We start from the raw sequence: 15,514 nt of genomic DNA on the forward strand, positions 1-15,514 counted from the left end.
TAGTTCTGTGTATGCTCTTCTTGAGTCCTGAAATAGTTGAATGCAAATTATCACTTATTCTTTTTCCATATACTGAGCTTTCCTGCAGCTTGAATATGAACACCAGTCTCAGATTTTCACTTGTTTGGAGCTGTGTAGAGCAGGACACAGAAGGGAGGCAACCAAATTGTATACAGTGCAGTAGAGTAGCTGTCATCGGGGCTTACATAATTCTGTAATGTCTTTTGAAGTTGTAAACCTAAAATTCCTTTTAAGATGTCCAGATATGAAAATACTAACAGTTAAAAAATTGTAATAAAACAAATTCGAACTGCCTGAAAAGCATGCATGTCTGTTTCATAGTTGTATCTACATGTGAAAACCAATGTGGGTTCCAGTAGGAGAGTCACACGTTTTGTTGGTGGCTAGCTGGGAAGGTAACTTGAGTGCTTTTACAGGGATGTAGCAAATATTACAATAATGCTGATAATCGCCCCCCAAAATCTTCTCTATACAGCTGCTACTGTCAGCTTTCATATTTCTGTCCCCTTACACCTCTGTAGTTCAAAAGGCATAAATTAACGTGTTTTGAGGCCACTATTAATGGGTAGTTTAGAATCTGTTTTTCTGTTGCCTGTCTGCTGTATCAAGGCAAATATTGCTCAACCCTCCAGCTAAAATATGCTGTTCTATTGATTGGATGTCTTCAGGAACTGAAAGCATGATTCTGTTGCAGTTTCAGGCTAAGTGCTCCTCATTTTCCACCCAGGTCTGGTTACCCTTGCTACAAGAAATCCTGGTGATGAGGTCCAGTAAACTCAAGCTAGTTTTGGTTCAGAACACCTTCCTGGGCAGCTTCTGCTGTAAGTGAGGTTTAAGTTCTTAGAAGGTACTGTTACTGTGAACACAGCTGAGCAGGGAACATTCCAGAGTTTTTGAATACAGTAATTAAGTGTCTTCAAATGTGTAACGGAAACCCAGGAGACAGTGTAAGGTGAGAAGGGTTTTGCCTGCACCTTTAATGAAATGCTGATTACTTATTAACCCAAGCTGATACACCCATGCATTTGATCAGTAGCTGTTGATGTGCATATTTCTAGCAATGCAGTTCCTTGAGTTAAACCTTAAAAGGTACACCTTATTCAGAAGAGACAGCTTGTGCCTAATGCAAGCTGGTTTTTGTAGTCCCAGTAGGTTAAAATGAAACAATGCTTGTTACACAGTTAGAGGTAGTATTTAAATGAAACAGTAGATACTTAAATTAGGCCTATTACCATGAAGGAAACATTCTGCCTGGGAGACATTTAATTATTTAAATGAGTTAATATTCAAGTTTAGGTGAGCTCTGTTAAGCCACTATGCTTTTGAGTTGTAGCATGTGTATAAGTTCATATTTCAGAGTCACCATGTTTGGGTTTTGTATCAGTAGGTGTAATTCTGCTATAAAATGAATAATTTCTCAATGTCAGAAAGTAATTAAGATCTTCAGCCTCATTTAAGAGTGATAGAGTCTGCATGAGGGTTAAGGCTACAGCTTGCATGGAAATACAGTAAGACAATGTTGTATATCAGTAACAACATACAGTACAGCCCTTCTCGCCAGAGGAAGATGAAATTCCCTTGAGCATCCAATTTTTTCATGTCTGTTAAGAGTTTAGGTAGTAACATGGTTTGTCATTTCCCTATCAGAAGTCAAATACCTGAACTGAGCTGCTGTCCCAGAAGTTCAAAATCTTGAACAGGCATGAGACTGCTAAAAATGTGTTCCTCATTCACTGTAGTGACAGGAAATCGTGAGTTTCAGTAGCTGAAATTTCTCTTTGTAAACATCAGCTTCATATTCAAACAATGGGTAAGTTCTACTGCACTGGGGAATTAGTCAAGTAATATTTGTATATGGGAGGCTTTATTTCAGTGTGTCAGATGGCCAGCTTAACTATAGAGAGCAAAGTACTGAAGAATGAGTGGGTTTTCTTTTATTTGACCTTGGTGACAATTTATTTCTAGATTAAGTACATGCATGATTTTCATTTTTTTCATTGCTTACAGGAGTGGCCCATTTGTGTAAAGCACTGGTTTGGGTTTTGCTAGTAACAAAAATTCAGAGCCCAATTATTAGTCCCTTGTTAAGAAATCTTTCTAAAAAGGTTTGGACAAAGGCAGTTTGAGTGCAATATGATGAAACTTTGCACATCACCGTGTCCAAATAGTCTTTCCCACCCTTGTCAAGAATGGGGACTTAAGAAATTACATTCTGTATGCTGCTGTTGGATTTATGAATAAATCAGACCTGCCAAAACTGAAATGTTTAAGGCCTTTCCTCTTACTGGAGGAGCTGGAAGATTTGAAGCTATTTTCTTTTTATGCCAAGAATGTGAGAAACGAGGCAACTACACAGTTAGAGATGTTGAAAGCTCTGATGCCTTAGCACACTGGGTATTGTTCCCCTTGGGTTTTTCATACCATTTTTCTCCTCTCCTTTCTTCCTCCTTTTCTCAATCATATTTAGCATCACTGCTTGCTTTATCACGATACATGAAGGTACTTTACACAATGCTTGAATTATACCCTTCAAAAATAGCAATGACACAAGAGATGTGCAAGAATTCAAGTACTGTCACAGGAGGCTAAGAGACCCCTTTGTCTGGAATGGATATGGTCAGGGAAAAGAATAATAGGAGTTCCAAGTTACCAGACCAGTCTGAGGGATCTGGCAGAACTTGGTTTATTTTGTGTGTATCAAATACACAGGTAAACATTTCTCAATACCCAGAGCCTAAAAATGAGCCAAGTCTGCTGCCTCCAGAAGGCCAGTGCTTCAGTTTCCTTAGTTCTGTCATGTTATTGTGAGTGATGAGTTTGTCCACAGCAGGATCCAGCGTGAGAAAAGAAACTTCTCCCTCCTTAGACAACAGCCAGGCAGGAAGCAGCATAGTCTCTCTTGAATTGAATGAATCAGAGATGGGAAATTCAAGTAGAAGGCAAAGAGATTTTCCTTTTTCCTTAATGGCTGGTCTGAGGAAGTAGAGTAATCAAAACAAACAAATTCCACACACACTTACAAAGAGGCAAAGAAAATCCTACCCCATCTTTTGTTGTGAAGGGCATGGACCATTCCAATTGCTGGATGAGGAACAAATACAGGTGAGTTTAGGTTTATGAAATAAAATAGAGACAAGCTGAATGGGACTTCCACAAATGTGGGTTCTGGATGGGATTTAGAGAGGAAGAATTAATTGCTGGGCAAGGTCCAGAGATGTAGGAACAGCTAAGATGGGAGTTAAAATCACCATATGTGCAGTAGGAAGCACCATATGTTACCTCACACAGATGTAAATACAGCTTGGGAGCATGGGGCTTTGGGCCAAAGGTGTACTTAAGGGTTGTCTTTCACCCAAAAAACCCAGGTTTTTTGAACTGTGCCTCTCTTAATCTAAACCCTAGTGCTGCATTCTCATTCCAGACATGCTGACATGTTCCTGACAGGCTGCTATTGGCAGTCAGCATCTGCTGCTGCAGTTTCCTAATTAAAGGGAGGATACTGTGTCTGGAGATTCCCCACCACCAGCTCAGGGGGCTGAATTTCCTCCTAAATGTAGTAAAGGATTATCTGCTATGTGCAAGGGCCTGTTCCAGTGCCGTGTTTGTCCTCACCACTTGCTTCCTGCAGATTCCAGCTTCCCTGTGCGCTGCCTCTCCCTGCTCTGAAGGAGGAAAGAGGCAGCAGCCCGAGTGCCAGCACAGCGAGCAGGAGCGAGCTGCCGTTTCTTGGAAGGGAGGTAGAGCACCAGGCAAGTCTGTTCTCTAAACAGCTCCATCTTCTGGTTCCAGGGATAAGTTACATATTTTTAATGTTTGGGTTTGGAAAAGACAAAGTAACCCAGGTGTAATGGATTGCTACTTAAAAATGAGGAAAGTAATGTTCTTTCAAGTTACAAGGGGAGCTCAAGTAGCCTATGTAATACAATCTCACTTCCAAACTTCACAATTGCAATCTTACTGTTCCAAGTGACTGAGACATTTTTCTTGCCAGCCTACAAGCCTGCATTACTCAGTGGAATTTGTTATTTTTCCCTCTCAATTTTTTTCAGAGCTGGCAATTTGTAGGCCTCTATATTTCTGACTCAGCTGTAATGCAGTCATTCTCAATGTTTTCCCTGGTCTTGATACTGAATTTTTCTCTGGAACAGATCTTCCAATTAATCTTTCTGCCCTTTAAGATGCCATATGCTTGCAAATTTTACATCTTCAGGTGAAAGTGTTCCCTCCTTTACTAAATTAGTAAAAACTATTTGCCCAGATGGGGGTTTACAGCCTCCATTCTGTTTGCAAGATTTTCTCCTCACACCTCTATCTTGAAATTTAGTTGTGAATCACTGATACTTTTATTATCAACTTTGCGGTCTAGAAGAATACAGACATCAACTCATGCAAGACTGAATTACACTTTATTTTTAATTAGATTTAGAACAGTAACTGATCAAAGACCCCACCCAAATTATTTAGGGTTCAATTTTTCGGGAAGAATCCACTAGTGCAGTGATCTAACATCCTTCATTGCCACTTTTATTGCCACATTCCATTTTGCTTCCCTTTTGTATCCAAAGGTGCTTAGCTGAAGTGCTGACTTAACAAAACCAGAAATCTGAGGGTTTACATATAAGCCTGGCAAAGCTGTTGGAATAAATGAGGACCCTTTCATTGAGGTATTGTGTTATGTTTTGAGGTGGATCTGCTGGAGCAGGTTTTTGTCTTGCTTCAAGCTTGCATCACCTCTTTCTACCTCCAAGCCTGTATCTTGTTCTTTGGGCACAAATGGCTTTAAGGTAAGTAAGTTCAGGACATAAAGACCCACTAAAATGTTAATACAAACAAGAGAACTAAAGACCCTGTATTTTTAACAGGATCATGTCCCTGTTTTAGTTTGGTGTGGCATGAGCAGGAACAAGGAGAGCAGGATCAGGTAAGAGAGTTTGGGATAAGAGAGAAGGTTAACTGTTTATATTGCTGAAAAAAAGCTACTTGCAGAGGACATTCACATGAGCTCTTTAGCAACACAGGCTTCTACAGACTCAGAGTAGTGGAATTTGTCCATTTCCCTTTATCTGTGTGCAGAGTTGGTAATAAAATAGGGGACAGTTCATGAGCTTTGTCTTCTCACATCATGCTGTTTGAAACACATTTGGAGATTTATGGGCCTGTATCTTTTTAACTTTGTATGATCTCTGAAGGTAAACCTGCCTTGAGGGCTTTGCTACTGCAGTTACCAGCATCATGTCAGATGCCCAGGCACTACAGTAGCAAAACACAATAGTAATTGTATTGGAAATAACAGAAAAGAGCAGATATTTACAAGCTTCTACAAAGCACCACCCTTCACAGCATAGCAAGTACTATGGCAAGAGACAGCACCAGCAAGCCTCAGAAATATCCCACTTGAAAGTGGCTGCCTGGTTTGAGTAGCATTTAAACAGTTGAGTGAGTCCCAGCTACAACTACAGTGCACCAGAATGCAGGGGAGGTGAGCAGGTGTGCAAGTAGAGTACACAGCTTTTATCAACCCAGGCACACTTGTTTTGCCATTAAAGACACCAGTAACTAGAAAAGAACCCCAAACAACTGACAACAGTGACAGACAATTGATAAAGGGAGTTTTATTAGGTGAAAGAGGAAGATCTAGTGAATGGTTTCCAAATGCTCTTTGTTTCCTGTGGACTAATGATGCAGGGCAAGAAGCTTGTTAAATGATTAAGCCCCCTCCAACACATTCAGTGAAGGTATGGATAAAATACACTTCCCCACATTCTACAAAATAGGGAAAACCAGGCTATTTATAGGAAGAAAAAGTGCACGTAAAAACACTTAAAAAGTCAGGTTGTCTTTGCACGAGAGGAACAAAATACAACCATTGTGATAAAGGTTTGCAAGTCACTTGTGTTTCTTTGTAAAGATTTAGGCACAGATAGCTAATGCACCACACTATTCTGTATCTCTCCCCACCTGAAAACAGATGATATTGATAAAAAGCTCCTTCCCATCCAAAGCTGGTTGTCCTAAATTCCAGTATTTCTCTTCTTACCGATGACTCAAACCAAAAGGAGCAGATGTTCAAAGTAGATGCTGTTTCTTCATGTAGTCCAGTTTCACCAGGCATTAACATTATCCTCATTACCCATGTTACGTGGGCAGACAAATTCCTTCCAAATCAATTACAGCCTTGAATTTAACATGGTTGGCTATTGACAGTCTATTCACTGATAATTAAGAACATCTTTTCAGAAGTTGGTAGGTACAAGTACATTGTTCCTGCAACTTACCAAAAGTTGGGCCATAGTAATGGTAAGTGAACAAGACAATTTCTGAACTTAAATTATCATTACATTAATTACAGTGAAGTTGAGTCAACTAGATCCATTTGGGTTTGGGTTCTGTGTTTGGTTCTGAATTAAGCAGGGTTCAATGTGTACACTGTCTTACAAATCAGATTAAATTCATATTTTTTAAATAAAATAATTATTAATCCTTTAAAAACACCACTAGAAAGGTATATGATAATCCAATTTTTAAAACCCTGTCTTAAGTATATTTTTTCCCATTACCATATAAAAAAGGAGGAAATTGTCATGCAAATATTCTGAGCAGTGTCATAATATTCAGTAGAGCCATTAAACACATGAACTCTTCATTAATCGTCTTGGCTTTCCTTTTAGTAGCATACAAGTCAGGGTCTAACCTTAGCTCCCCAGCAGTACATTAAATTTAATTTCTTGTTTGAAAACCTCCAAAAGCAGCACGCCAGAGCTGCTCTATTTCCACTTCAAGTCACATATTAGTGCTATATGATCAGAAGGATGTGAAACACTTGGCAAAGCCTGATGGGTTGTTATTTCTTCATGACTTGGCAATGGAATGACTTGTTCAACCTCTAGAGCATTTTTGTCAATGAAAATGTAGTCCAGACATCCATGAAACCCACCAACATAGTTTGTATAAGCAGGTTCTCCACAAGCACTTAGCAGTTTGAAAGGATGGCTTAGAGACATACTGCACCTTTCTTCCTCGCCATTTGAGACCCAGTCTTCATGATCTTCAGCAATGCCACCTCTGCTGATAAAACTGTAAGTTCCTGACGAAGGTGTGCTATTAAAATCTCCACAGAATATGATTGGGATATTGGGATACAAGTCACATGCTACATGCTTGATGTGAGACATGGCTACAGCAATTTGGATCAGACGGATGTTCCCACCTAAGGATATAAAAAAGTATTATTTCAAATAGTAATTTCAAAGTAATATTTCAAATAATGCAGAACAGCACTGGAGGTGCTCACTGGATTGCTCATTTAAGCATATATAGCTCTGAAACAGCAAATCTTGCATTTTAGAATAGTTTTCACGAATTAAGAAGCCTTTAAAGTTTGTGACTATGAAAGTTTTTGAGAGGCAGACAATTTTAACTTGAACTTGCACATGCAAGAACTCTGAAGTTTTAACACCCATAGTACAGCAGTTTTCCATTTCATGGCAACCATCCTAATAATATTCCAAAAAAGGCACAGAACCAAAAGAAAACTAATTGAGAAGAGAAGAACTCTTCTAACAGCTTCTGTAGCCCAGTCTGGTTGCCCTCGTGGCAGTACCCCAAGAGAGCTCTATGTTCAACAGGCCTGGGAAACCACAAGCACACACAAAGCTCTCTCTATTTTATGGTCTGCTTTTTGGGTGAATTGTGTGTAATGTGACTTGCCTTGCTTTCAGCTGCATTCTACTGAATCCCAGGCAGACTAGAAAATAAAAAATAAATATATAACCAGACCTAGGAGTCTGGCTTGATTTCATCTAGATAAGAAGTAAGGCAGGAAACCCTCAGTTCCAGAAGAAAAGGCTATAGCTGCAAAAGAATGGTGGGAAATCTGTTCTCCCAAAGAGCAAAAACCTTTCCAAACCCAGTTATCCTACATGTAGGAATGTGCCAAAATTACCTTTGGGATGCCAGTATAGGTGGGTATTTGCTACACATAGCTTCCTGGGAGGATCAGCTGTAGACTGAAGAACCGAAACCTTTAAGAGAAAAAGCAGTCTTTGTTAAAGTCTTAAATAGAGAGCTTATATATTTTAAAATGCACTAGTCAGCTTCTGCCTTTATGGCAATCCAGTTCAAAGAATCTGAAGCTCATAACAAATAAACTCAATTTAGGAGCTGTGCTTTTCATTAATCATCTGTATAAGGTCTGGGTATCAGCCAAAATATTACCACTACATCCAGGTATTTCACAAACGTTCTTTTGACTGTGTCTGGTTTGGCCGTATTTTTTCATAAGACATAGTTCATGCTGTACCATTCTTAAATACGTTTATTTTCTATTCACCAGTTCTCTCTGCAATAGAACTGGAGCTAAATCTCAATTTTTGGCAAGCAAATGTGGCATTCCATAATTGTTAAATTGAACATAAATTTGGAGGTGATTTTAGTTATCAAGGAAATCCTGTAAGTCGTACTCACTCCACAAGTAGGAAACTTTTACCAGTGTTTCTGCAATTCCTGACACAGCCTTCTATCTTACACACTTGTACTTGCACAACAGCTCTGTGGGCAGACCCACTGGCATTAGGAAGCGCACACACATGTCCAACCTTATTTGTCTCCCTACTGTCATTTCCTAAAGAGGCATTATAAAGCATACTCAACTTATTTAAAAGTTATTTATATGATTTAAGTTTCATAAAATACATTCTGATATATGAGAGTAAGTAGTGAAAAACTTGGCAGCCAAAGGAATCACTACCTGGCCCAGAATCTCAACAGCTGTCTTCATTTTAAAGCAAAATAATATTGCCTTTTTTAACCAAATTTTGGTAATTCCATATATCCAGTTCAGTATGGTCTCAACGTTTTGTTCTTGTTCCTAAGTTGCTCTTCCGCTGTATCCATTACCCCAGCTAACAGAGAACATAGTTCCATGTTTCAAATTGTTAATCCCCCACCTCCCTTCTTCTGCTTAAGGCTCAACAAAGCTGGCCCGGCTACACCTGACTGGAGATAGTGGGAGGAGGAGAAAAAAAAAAGAAAGAGGGAAAAGAGAAGAAGGCATGTCAAAGCTGGTACCTGAAGCACTGATGACCTCTGCAGCACCTTCTCCTGCACCACGGGGTACTTGGCCAGCTGCTCACACAGCTCCTTGTGCAGCGGCTCTGAGAGCAGGGCTTCGCTGAAAGTGATGTCGTGCTGGCTGAGGAGGCTGAACTTGTCCCTTCGATAGAAAGTGGCCAGGCCTTCGTGCTGCTTCTCCTTAATCCTGAACAGCCCTTCCAGTCCAAAAGCATCTAGGGCCGGGGCCAAGCTGTCAACGAAGACAGATTTGTCCACCTCTTGCAAGCAGATAAGGTCGGCGCTGTAGCCCGCCAGCTCCTTCTTGAGCAGGTTCTGGCGGTAGTCGATCTCCAGGGCGTAGGGAGCGCAGTAGGGGTAAAGCACAGTGCGGGAGAATTCCGTCTGCGCGTAGGTGTCGGCCAGGATGTTGTAGGAGACGGCGCGGACGGAGCCGTGGCCGCAGACCTTCTTGGTGTAGAGGTGCCGGGCGTCGAAGGTGCAAGCGCCGGGCCCGGCCTCCACGGGGCCGCTGCTCTCCACCTCGCGCGCCGGCCCGTAGCGCTGCTCCCCGTCCCCGGGCGTACAGCGCAGCTTCAGCCGCAGCCCCACCAGCGCGTTGGACGGCGTGAACACGCGCTCGGCCGCCGCCGTCTCCACCCACGCCTCCCCTGCCGCGTCCCCGCTGCCCGCGGGGCGCTGCTCGCGGAACCAGCGGAACAGGCAATGCTGCGGCGCGGCGAACTCGGCGCTCACCTTGGGGCACACGGGAAAGCCGGCGAGGAGAGAGCGCGGCAGGCGGAGCTCGGTGAGCGCGGGCGGGTTACGCTCCACGCGGTACCGCGCGTCCCCGATGTGCAGCACGGCGCCGTCCTGCCAGGCGGCCGCGTTCGGCACCTCCTCCGCCACTGCCGCGCCGTCGCGAGAGAAGAGCCGCACGGCCGGCACCGCGGCCTCGCCCTCCGCGCCGCCCTCCGCCCGCGCCTTCTTGCTCTTTTTGCTCGCCTTGCCGTGGCCCTTGGCGGCGTTGGTGGCGATGCGCGCCAGCGCCCGCCCCAGCGGCTCCGCCTGGTCGCGCTGCATGTGCCGGGCGCTGCCATCGGGCAGCACGAACCGCAGGCTTAGCTTCGGCTCGGACGGCACGCAGCGCACCACGGCGCGCTCCATGGCGGCGGGAGGGCGGCCGCCACTGCCGGGCGGGAGTACGGCGGGGGAGCCGCGGAGGCTCCGGAGGGCGGAGCGGAGCCGGCGCCACATGGACCCGGCGGCGCTGCGGCTTCCGCGGGGCGCGGCCGGAACCGCCGGACGGGGCGGGGCTGCGCCGTCACCGCGCGCGACGGGGGGCGGGGCCGCGCGGGAGGCGGGAAGGGGGCGGGCGCGCGCCGCTGGCCGTGAGGCAGCGCCTCCTCCCGGTGCCCCGTGCCCCGCCCCGGGCTGTCCGCTCGCCCCGGTGCGCGCGCCCCTCTCCCGCCGTTAACCCGCCGGCACGGCGTGAATCAGGCCGACCGGGGAGCCAGCGGGTTCTGTTCCCTCAGCAACGAAACCCCCTCTCCTCAGCGCAGCTTCTTGGCCAACAGGTGTCCGAGGCGTGGGCGGGTCTCCCTTATAACGTCCCGATGCTAACTGCGTATGGATAAATCCTTTAACGTCAAGGGTTTGGGTCTGTGTTCTGTTCGCGAGAAAACATTTCATGTCTGAGTTGAGACTTCACGCCGAATAGTCCCGAGCTGTGACAGCCGCGCTAGGAAAGTGCCCAGGACTTTGGAAAACACACATAAAATTCCGTCCCGCTGCTTCCGCAGCCTCTGCGCGTGGGGCTCTGCCCACACAGACACAAAATTAGGGTTTTAAAGCCTCTTTGTCAAGTGTGGGCAGGTGAGTAGCAAATCTCTGGAGTTCCTTAAAATTTCCATTTATAGCTGTACAAAAAGCAGAAGCTTAGCAACAGCCACCTGATGCTTGAGGGTATTAAATTTTCTCAAGGATTGTTGCTGTGATCCGCTTGGTGCAGGCAGAGGCTGGAGCAGAGGGTCTTTCTGACTCGTTCGGGTTGTGCCAGTCCTGTGGCAGACCGGGACGGTCAAGGTAAGGTTTTTCCAAGTCTCTGCTTGTTTGTTTGTTTGGGGTTTTTTTGTTTGGTTGGGTTTTTTTTATTTGTTTGGTGTGGTTTTTTGTTTGTTTGTTTGTTTGTTTTCTTTTTTTTTTTTTTTTAATCGCGAGAGGCACTGATCTCGGCCAGGCAAAGCCCCGAGCCCGCCGCCCGGCTCCGGGCCAACCGCGCTGTTGTCCTGGGGGCGCTGGGAGAGGTGAGAGCGGCGGCGCTGAGGGAGCGCCGGGAAAAGACGGGAGAACGTCGCGGCTGTCCGTAGCTGAGCTTTGTGTCCTGTGGTGCATCCACCACCGCCCGATTTAGTGCGTTTTTAGGACATACCGCTGATGTAGGAGGTAGCTTTGGCTTTCTCTTCCCGTGTTGGAACCTGTTGAAATGCACTTGTGAGTTTGTGCATCATGTTTCCAGGGGAACCCGACCGTCTGTCTTTGGAATAGCCATTACTCAACCGCTTAAACCGCCATAGAAGGGTGGTTTTTTAGTTGAAGCTTAGCCCAGTCGCACAGCACAAATTTGTTGGGCTTTCTTTCTTTCTTTCTTTGTATATGCACACTTTCCCTTGAACTTTGCAATTTTATAATATAAACTATTGTTCTCTTTTTTTGAAAGCTGAATTGTCATACCTAAACCGTGGAGATCCCTGAGGTGACCTCATTTTATGTCTTATGTACATTCAGCTTAATATATGTCTCTGTTAAATTCCTTCTGGACAGGATTGTATTCTAGAATCTTGGTTTGGTTATGGTTTTAGATGGAGCACTCAGATGAAGCAACTTCCAATAAACGCACTTTGAGAACTTTGTTTCGTCCCGCTGCTTTACCTCCACCAGTCATATCTGAAACGTCACCATCACAGAAAAAACTATTCGCATACCACAGAGGCAAGGAGCAGCAAGAGGTGCTTAATCAGTTACTGTGAGTTTCATGTAATTCAAGACATGTTGAAATTCAAGTGAAAGAGACAATGCACATTTGACATTTGACAAATAATAATGGTGGTTTTTTAATGTAATTATAGTGAGATTTAGTGATCAAGGAGTTGGTAATGAAAAAATAGGTTGGATTGATTAAAGTGTTAGCACTATTTTTAATATATTATTTGTAATTTTTCTGTGCTTCTGATTCTGTGTTTTACTTTAGAATTGATCGAGCTCTTGAAGTCTATTACATAACCATGGATGAAACAGATAAGAGAGATGCTGCACCTCCTATCACAGAACTGCCTTCCACTGTGAGAAAGTATTTCTTTATTATTTTAAGTCTCACCTATTTAGTTCTTAGTTATTGGGACATTTATTTTACTTCTTAGAATCTGCTTTAAGATACTTCTTTCATTCCTCAGTAATTTGTAAATGTGTTTATATACTCAGGTAATCCAGCTGAAATGTATACCTGTATATCTACAGAATAAAGTCTTTGTTTAGGAATAATATCTGTAAAATTTTATATTTCTGGTATTTTTTTTTTTGTACGTTCTTCATAACAATTTTCTGTTTCTTTTTATACAGATGGTTGATAAAGAAAGCCAACAAAGAGTGAGTTAAATTCTTTCATTTGCTTATTTTGGTGTAGAAGAGTGAATGGTCCTTATTCAGAGAAGTTGAGTATGTCATGTGGAATTATTGTTACTAAACAAGAAAAAATAGTCTTGGTGGGGAAAAATGGAATAGGAACGAAATAGGAAACTTGTCTTGTGGTCCTGTAGAGGGAAATTATTTTTCTGTTATAGAAAGTACGTCTATCAATATTTAATTTAACCTTAGTTAAAGATCATTACTTAGGAAAAAAACCGAACAGGCTTGAGGATTTTTTCAGTTGACGTCATAGATTGTAACTTAGCCTGTACAAAAAGTAGTCTTTGACATCGTTCCCTTAATCCTTAGAACATGCACTAATCCTGAAATTTGTGTATAGCTTTTAAAGTAAGACTTCATCTCTGAAAGCCAGTTGAAACTCAAATTAGTATTGAAATATTTATATTAAGTAGCCTAAGGTAACACCAATTTTGCTTAGCTGTTGTGAGATAAACTCATCTGTAGACTGTAGAGATTTTATAACAAAGCTGTCAATCAAAAGCAGAAATACCTATTTCTTTGGCCAAGACCCACTCCCCTTATGGGGGATGTTTGTCCACATTTTTTGCCAGATAAATGTTTGTCCAAAGAGCAATAACCTTAACCTTGAACTGTTTTATTGTCAGCCATAAACTTCAGCAGAGAACCAAGGATAATGCCATACTGACAAAAACAATATTTTATATTTAAACATTAAGACAAAGAGAGACCATGTTACCAACCACAGAGTAGCTTTGAGGATATTAGTCAGCGAATACTGAAAAGATTAGATTAAATACCCTACCCTTAAGGATTAAAAATTGTGAATAAAAAGAGATTTTTGCCAAGCCTAACACAAAAATACATACATAGGCAGTTATTGACCTCTGACAATCTTGTCCTTTCAGGCAGACTACCTCTTTATGAAGACACGTGTGCAGAGGAATCCGATGATTCCCATCCAGCAGCAGTGGCTGAGGTCCATGCTCGCCCTGGTGCCACAGTCGCTCATGGAGGGCAGGGATAGAGAGCTGCTCACTGAAGACCTTTTAAAGGAGATAGTAAGGGATTATGAAAAGAGCATGCAAAGATGTGTGTGTAAGTACTATAAATTCCTCAGCACGTATATTAATGTCAGTATATATATTATAAGCTCCGTATTCTCCTGCTGAAAATAATTGTTCCAGTTTGTTCTTTCAGCCAGGCGTGATCTTTGTAATTAACTACTGATTTAGCTTTTTTTGCCTCATCAGATGTGTGTTGGCCATAAGGTTTAAGGCAAAACTTGCTTATTTTATTTGAACCAGTAAAAAATTAACCAGCTGAAAGTACAGTTCAAGCAAAGACAGCTGTAGACCTCAGGTCAAAAAGGTTGATGGCTGCTGATGATATTTCATTATGTCTTTAACCTGTTTAGTTAATTTAAAGCAAGAATGTATTGCTGTCTACTGTTAAAGAAAGGAGAAACTTGTTATGTACTAGTTATTCTTTCTCCCTCTTCAGGAACAGCAGCTTTTTTAAGATGTTCATGTACAAACACATCCGTGAGTTTTCTAATGGTGCTACTGTTGCATGAAGAAGCTTTCAGTAAAAGCCTGCAAAGATAATTACTGTTTTCAGATATCACTCATACAACTCACTTCTATTTTAAAACCTTTTAAAAAGAGTAATGGACCGGAATTTTGAAGGTGTTTTCCCTTGAAATCATGTCTTGATTTCCTTTTATTTACATTTCTAGTATCTGGAATCTGAAATTGAGCCCAATTTTGTTAATATTTTAGTGGATGGCTGATCTTTTTAAAATGTAGATTAAAAAATACACAAATTAACATGGGACTAGCCTCTTTGCAATGTCATCAGTGGGATAATTATAGTTTCTTACTGTAATTATCTTAAACAAAGTTGCCGTAGATTCTTGCAATCATCGAATATATCAAGTCGGAAGGGGCCCGTACGCATCAGAGTCCCACTCCTTGCTCCTTGCAGGGCTATCTAAAACTCAACCATACAAGTGAGACCCCTGTCCTGATGGTCCTTGCACTCTGGCAGGCTTGGTGCTGTGACCACTTCCCTGGGGAGCCTGTTCTGTGACTGGCCATCCCCTCAGCAAAGACACTGCCTAAGTATTTAATTATTTAAACACAAACCCGTCTGAAAACCTTCAGGAACAGGGGCCAGAATTGGAATTAAGGCACCTGAATCTGTATAAATATTTAACAGAAGCTGTTGATTTTGAGTGACCTTTAGGAGAATGTGTTTTGGAGGCTAGGGTGACACAATTGCTTTTTTTTCCTACTGTGTGCTTGGTTCAAGCACCTGGAGAAACACCAAGGAAGTACAGTGACTATTGAATATGGCCTAATTTTCTTCTAACGTTCATGTATTTTTTTTTTTAGTGAGAAGAATTCTTGTTAAACCAGACATAAAAGAACTTGATAAATTGGAAGAGGAGGCACCTTTGCCTGTGTTACCTCTGTAAGTGGATTAAGTTAGCAAGTAACCCTCTGGCAAAACACACTGAGTTACATGAGGGAAATTCTTGTTGAGCTGTGTGAACAGAGTTATGATACAGTATTAATTCTGGAGCCCTTCAATGGGACAGTTTTAAATCTCTCTAGCAGATCTTGCATTTGAACACCTCTTACTTGAATGCTCTACTAAGTTTGAAAGCTCTTACTTGAAAGCTCTACTGCACCGACAGTGTTTCATTACTGCTGTTACAGTTACATAGAGCAGTGCTCATGACTGCAAATGAAACCTGGCTCTGAGTGCCCAGACGCTG

At 42.6% G+C, this 15,514-nt stretch overlaps 2 protein-coding genes across 2 annotated transcripts in view; one reads left to right on the forward strand and one right to left on the reverse strand.

Moving 5' to 3' along the window:
* Window positions 1–5,613: 5,613 nt before the first annotated feature.
* PDE12 (phosphodiesterase 12) lies at window positions 5,614–10,349 on the reverse strand. Its single transcript, XM_048315592.1, has 3 exons — window positions 9,088–10,349; window positions 7,964–8,042; window positions 5,614–7,228 (listed from the first exon to the last, which is right to left on the reverse strand). Exons 1-3 carry the CDS (start codon window positions 10,324–10,326, stop codon window positions 6,786–6,788), a joined length of 1,761 nt encoding a protein of 586 aa, XP_048171549.1. The 5' UTR covers window positions 10,327–10,349; the 3' UTR covers window positions 5,614–6,785.
* A 188-nt stretch (window positions 10,350–10,537) lies between these two features.
* The window catches only part of DNAH12 (dynein axonemal heavy chain 12), a 59,558-nt gene continuing 54,581 nt past the window's right edge, over window positions 10,538–15,514 (forward strand). The window contains exons 1-7 of the mRNA XM_048315555.1: window positions 10,538–10,944; window positions 11,053–11,154; window positions 11,931–12,094; window positions 12,320–12,410; window positions 12,688–12,714; window positions 13,641–13,830; window positions 15,129–15,207. Of these exons, the coding sequence (XP_048171512.1) occupies window positions 11,931–12,094; window positions 12,320–12,410; window positions 12,688–12,714; window positions 13,641–13,830; window positions 15,129–15,207 (551 nt within the window). The 5' untranslated portion in view covers window positions 10,538–10,944; window positions 11,053–11,154. The remainder of the gene's footprint in view (window positions 10,945–11,052; window positions 11,155–11,930; window positions 12,095–12,319; window positions 12,411–12,687; window positions 12,715–13,640; window positions 13,831–15,128; window positions 15,208–15,514) is intronic.

The sequence above is a fragment of the Corvus hawaiiensis genome, chromosome 11, assembly GCF_020740725.1.
Source record: "Corvus hawaiiensis isolate bCorHaw1 chromosome 11, bCorHaw1.pri.cur, whole genome shotgun sequence".
Taxonomy (NCBI): domain Eukaryota; kingdom Metazoa; phylum Chordata; class Aves; order Passeriformes; family Corvidae; genus Corvus; species Corvus hawaiiensis.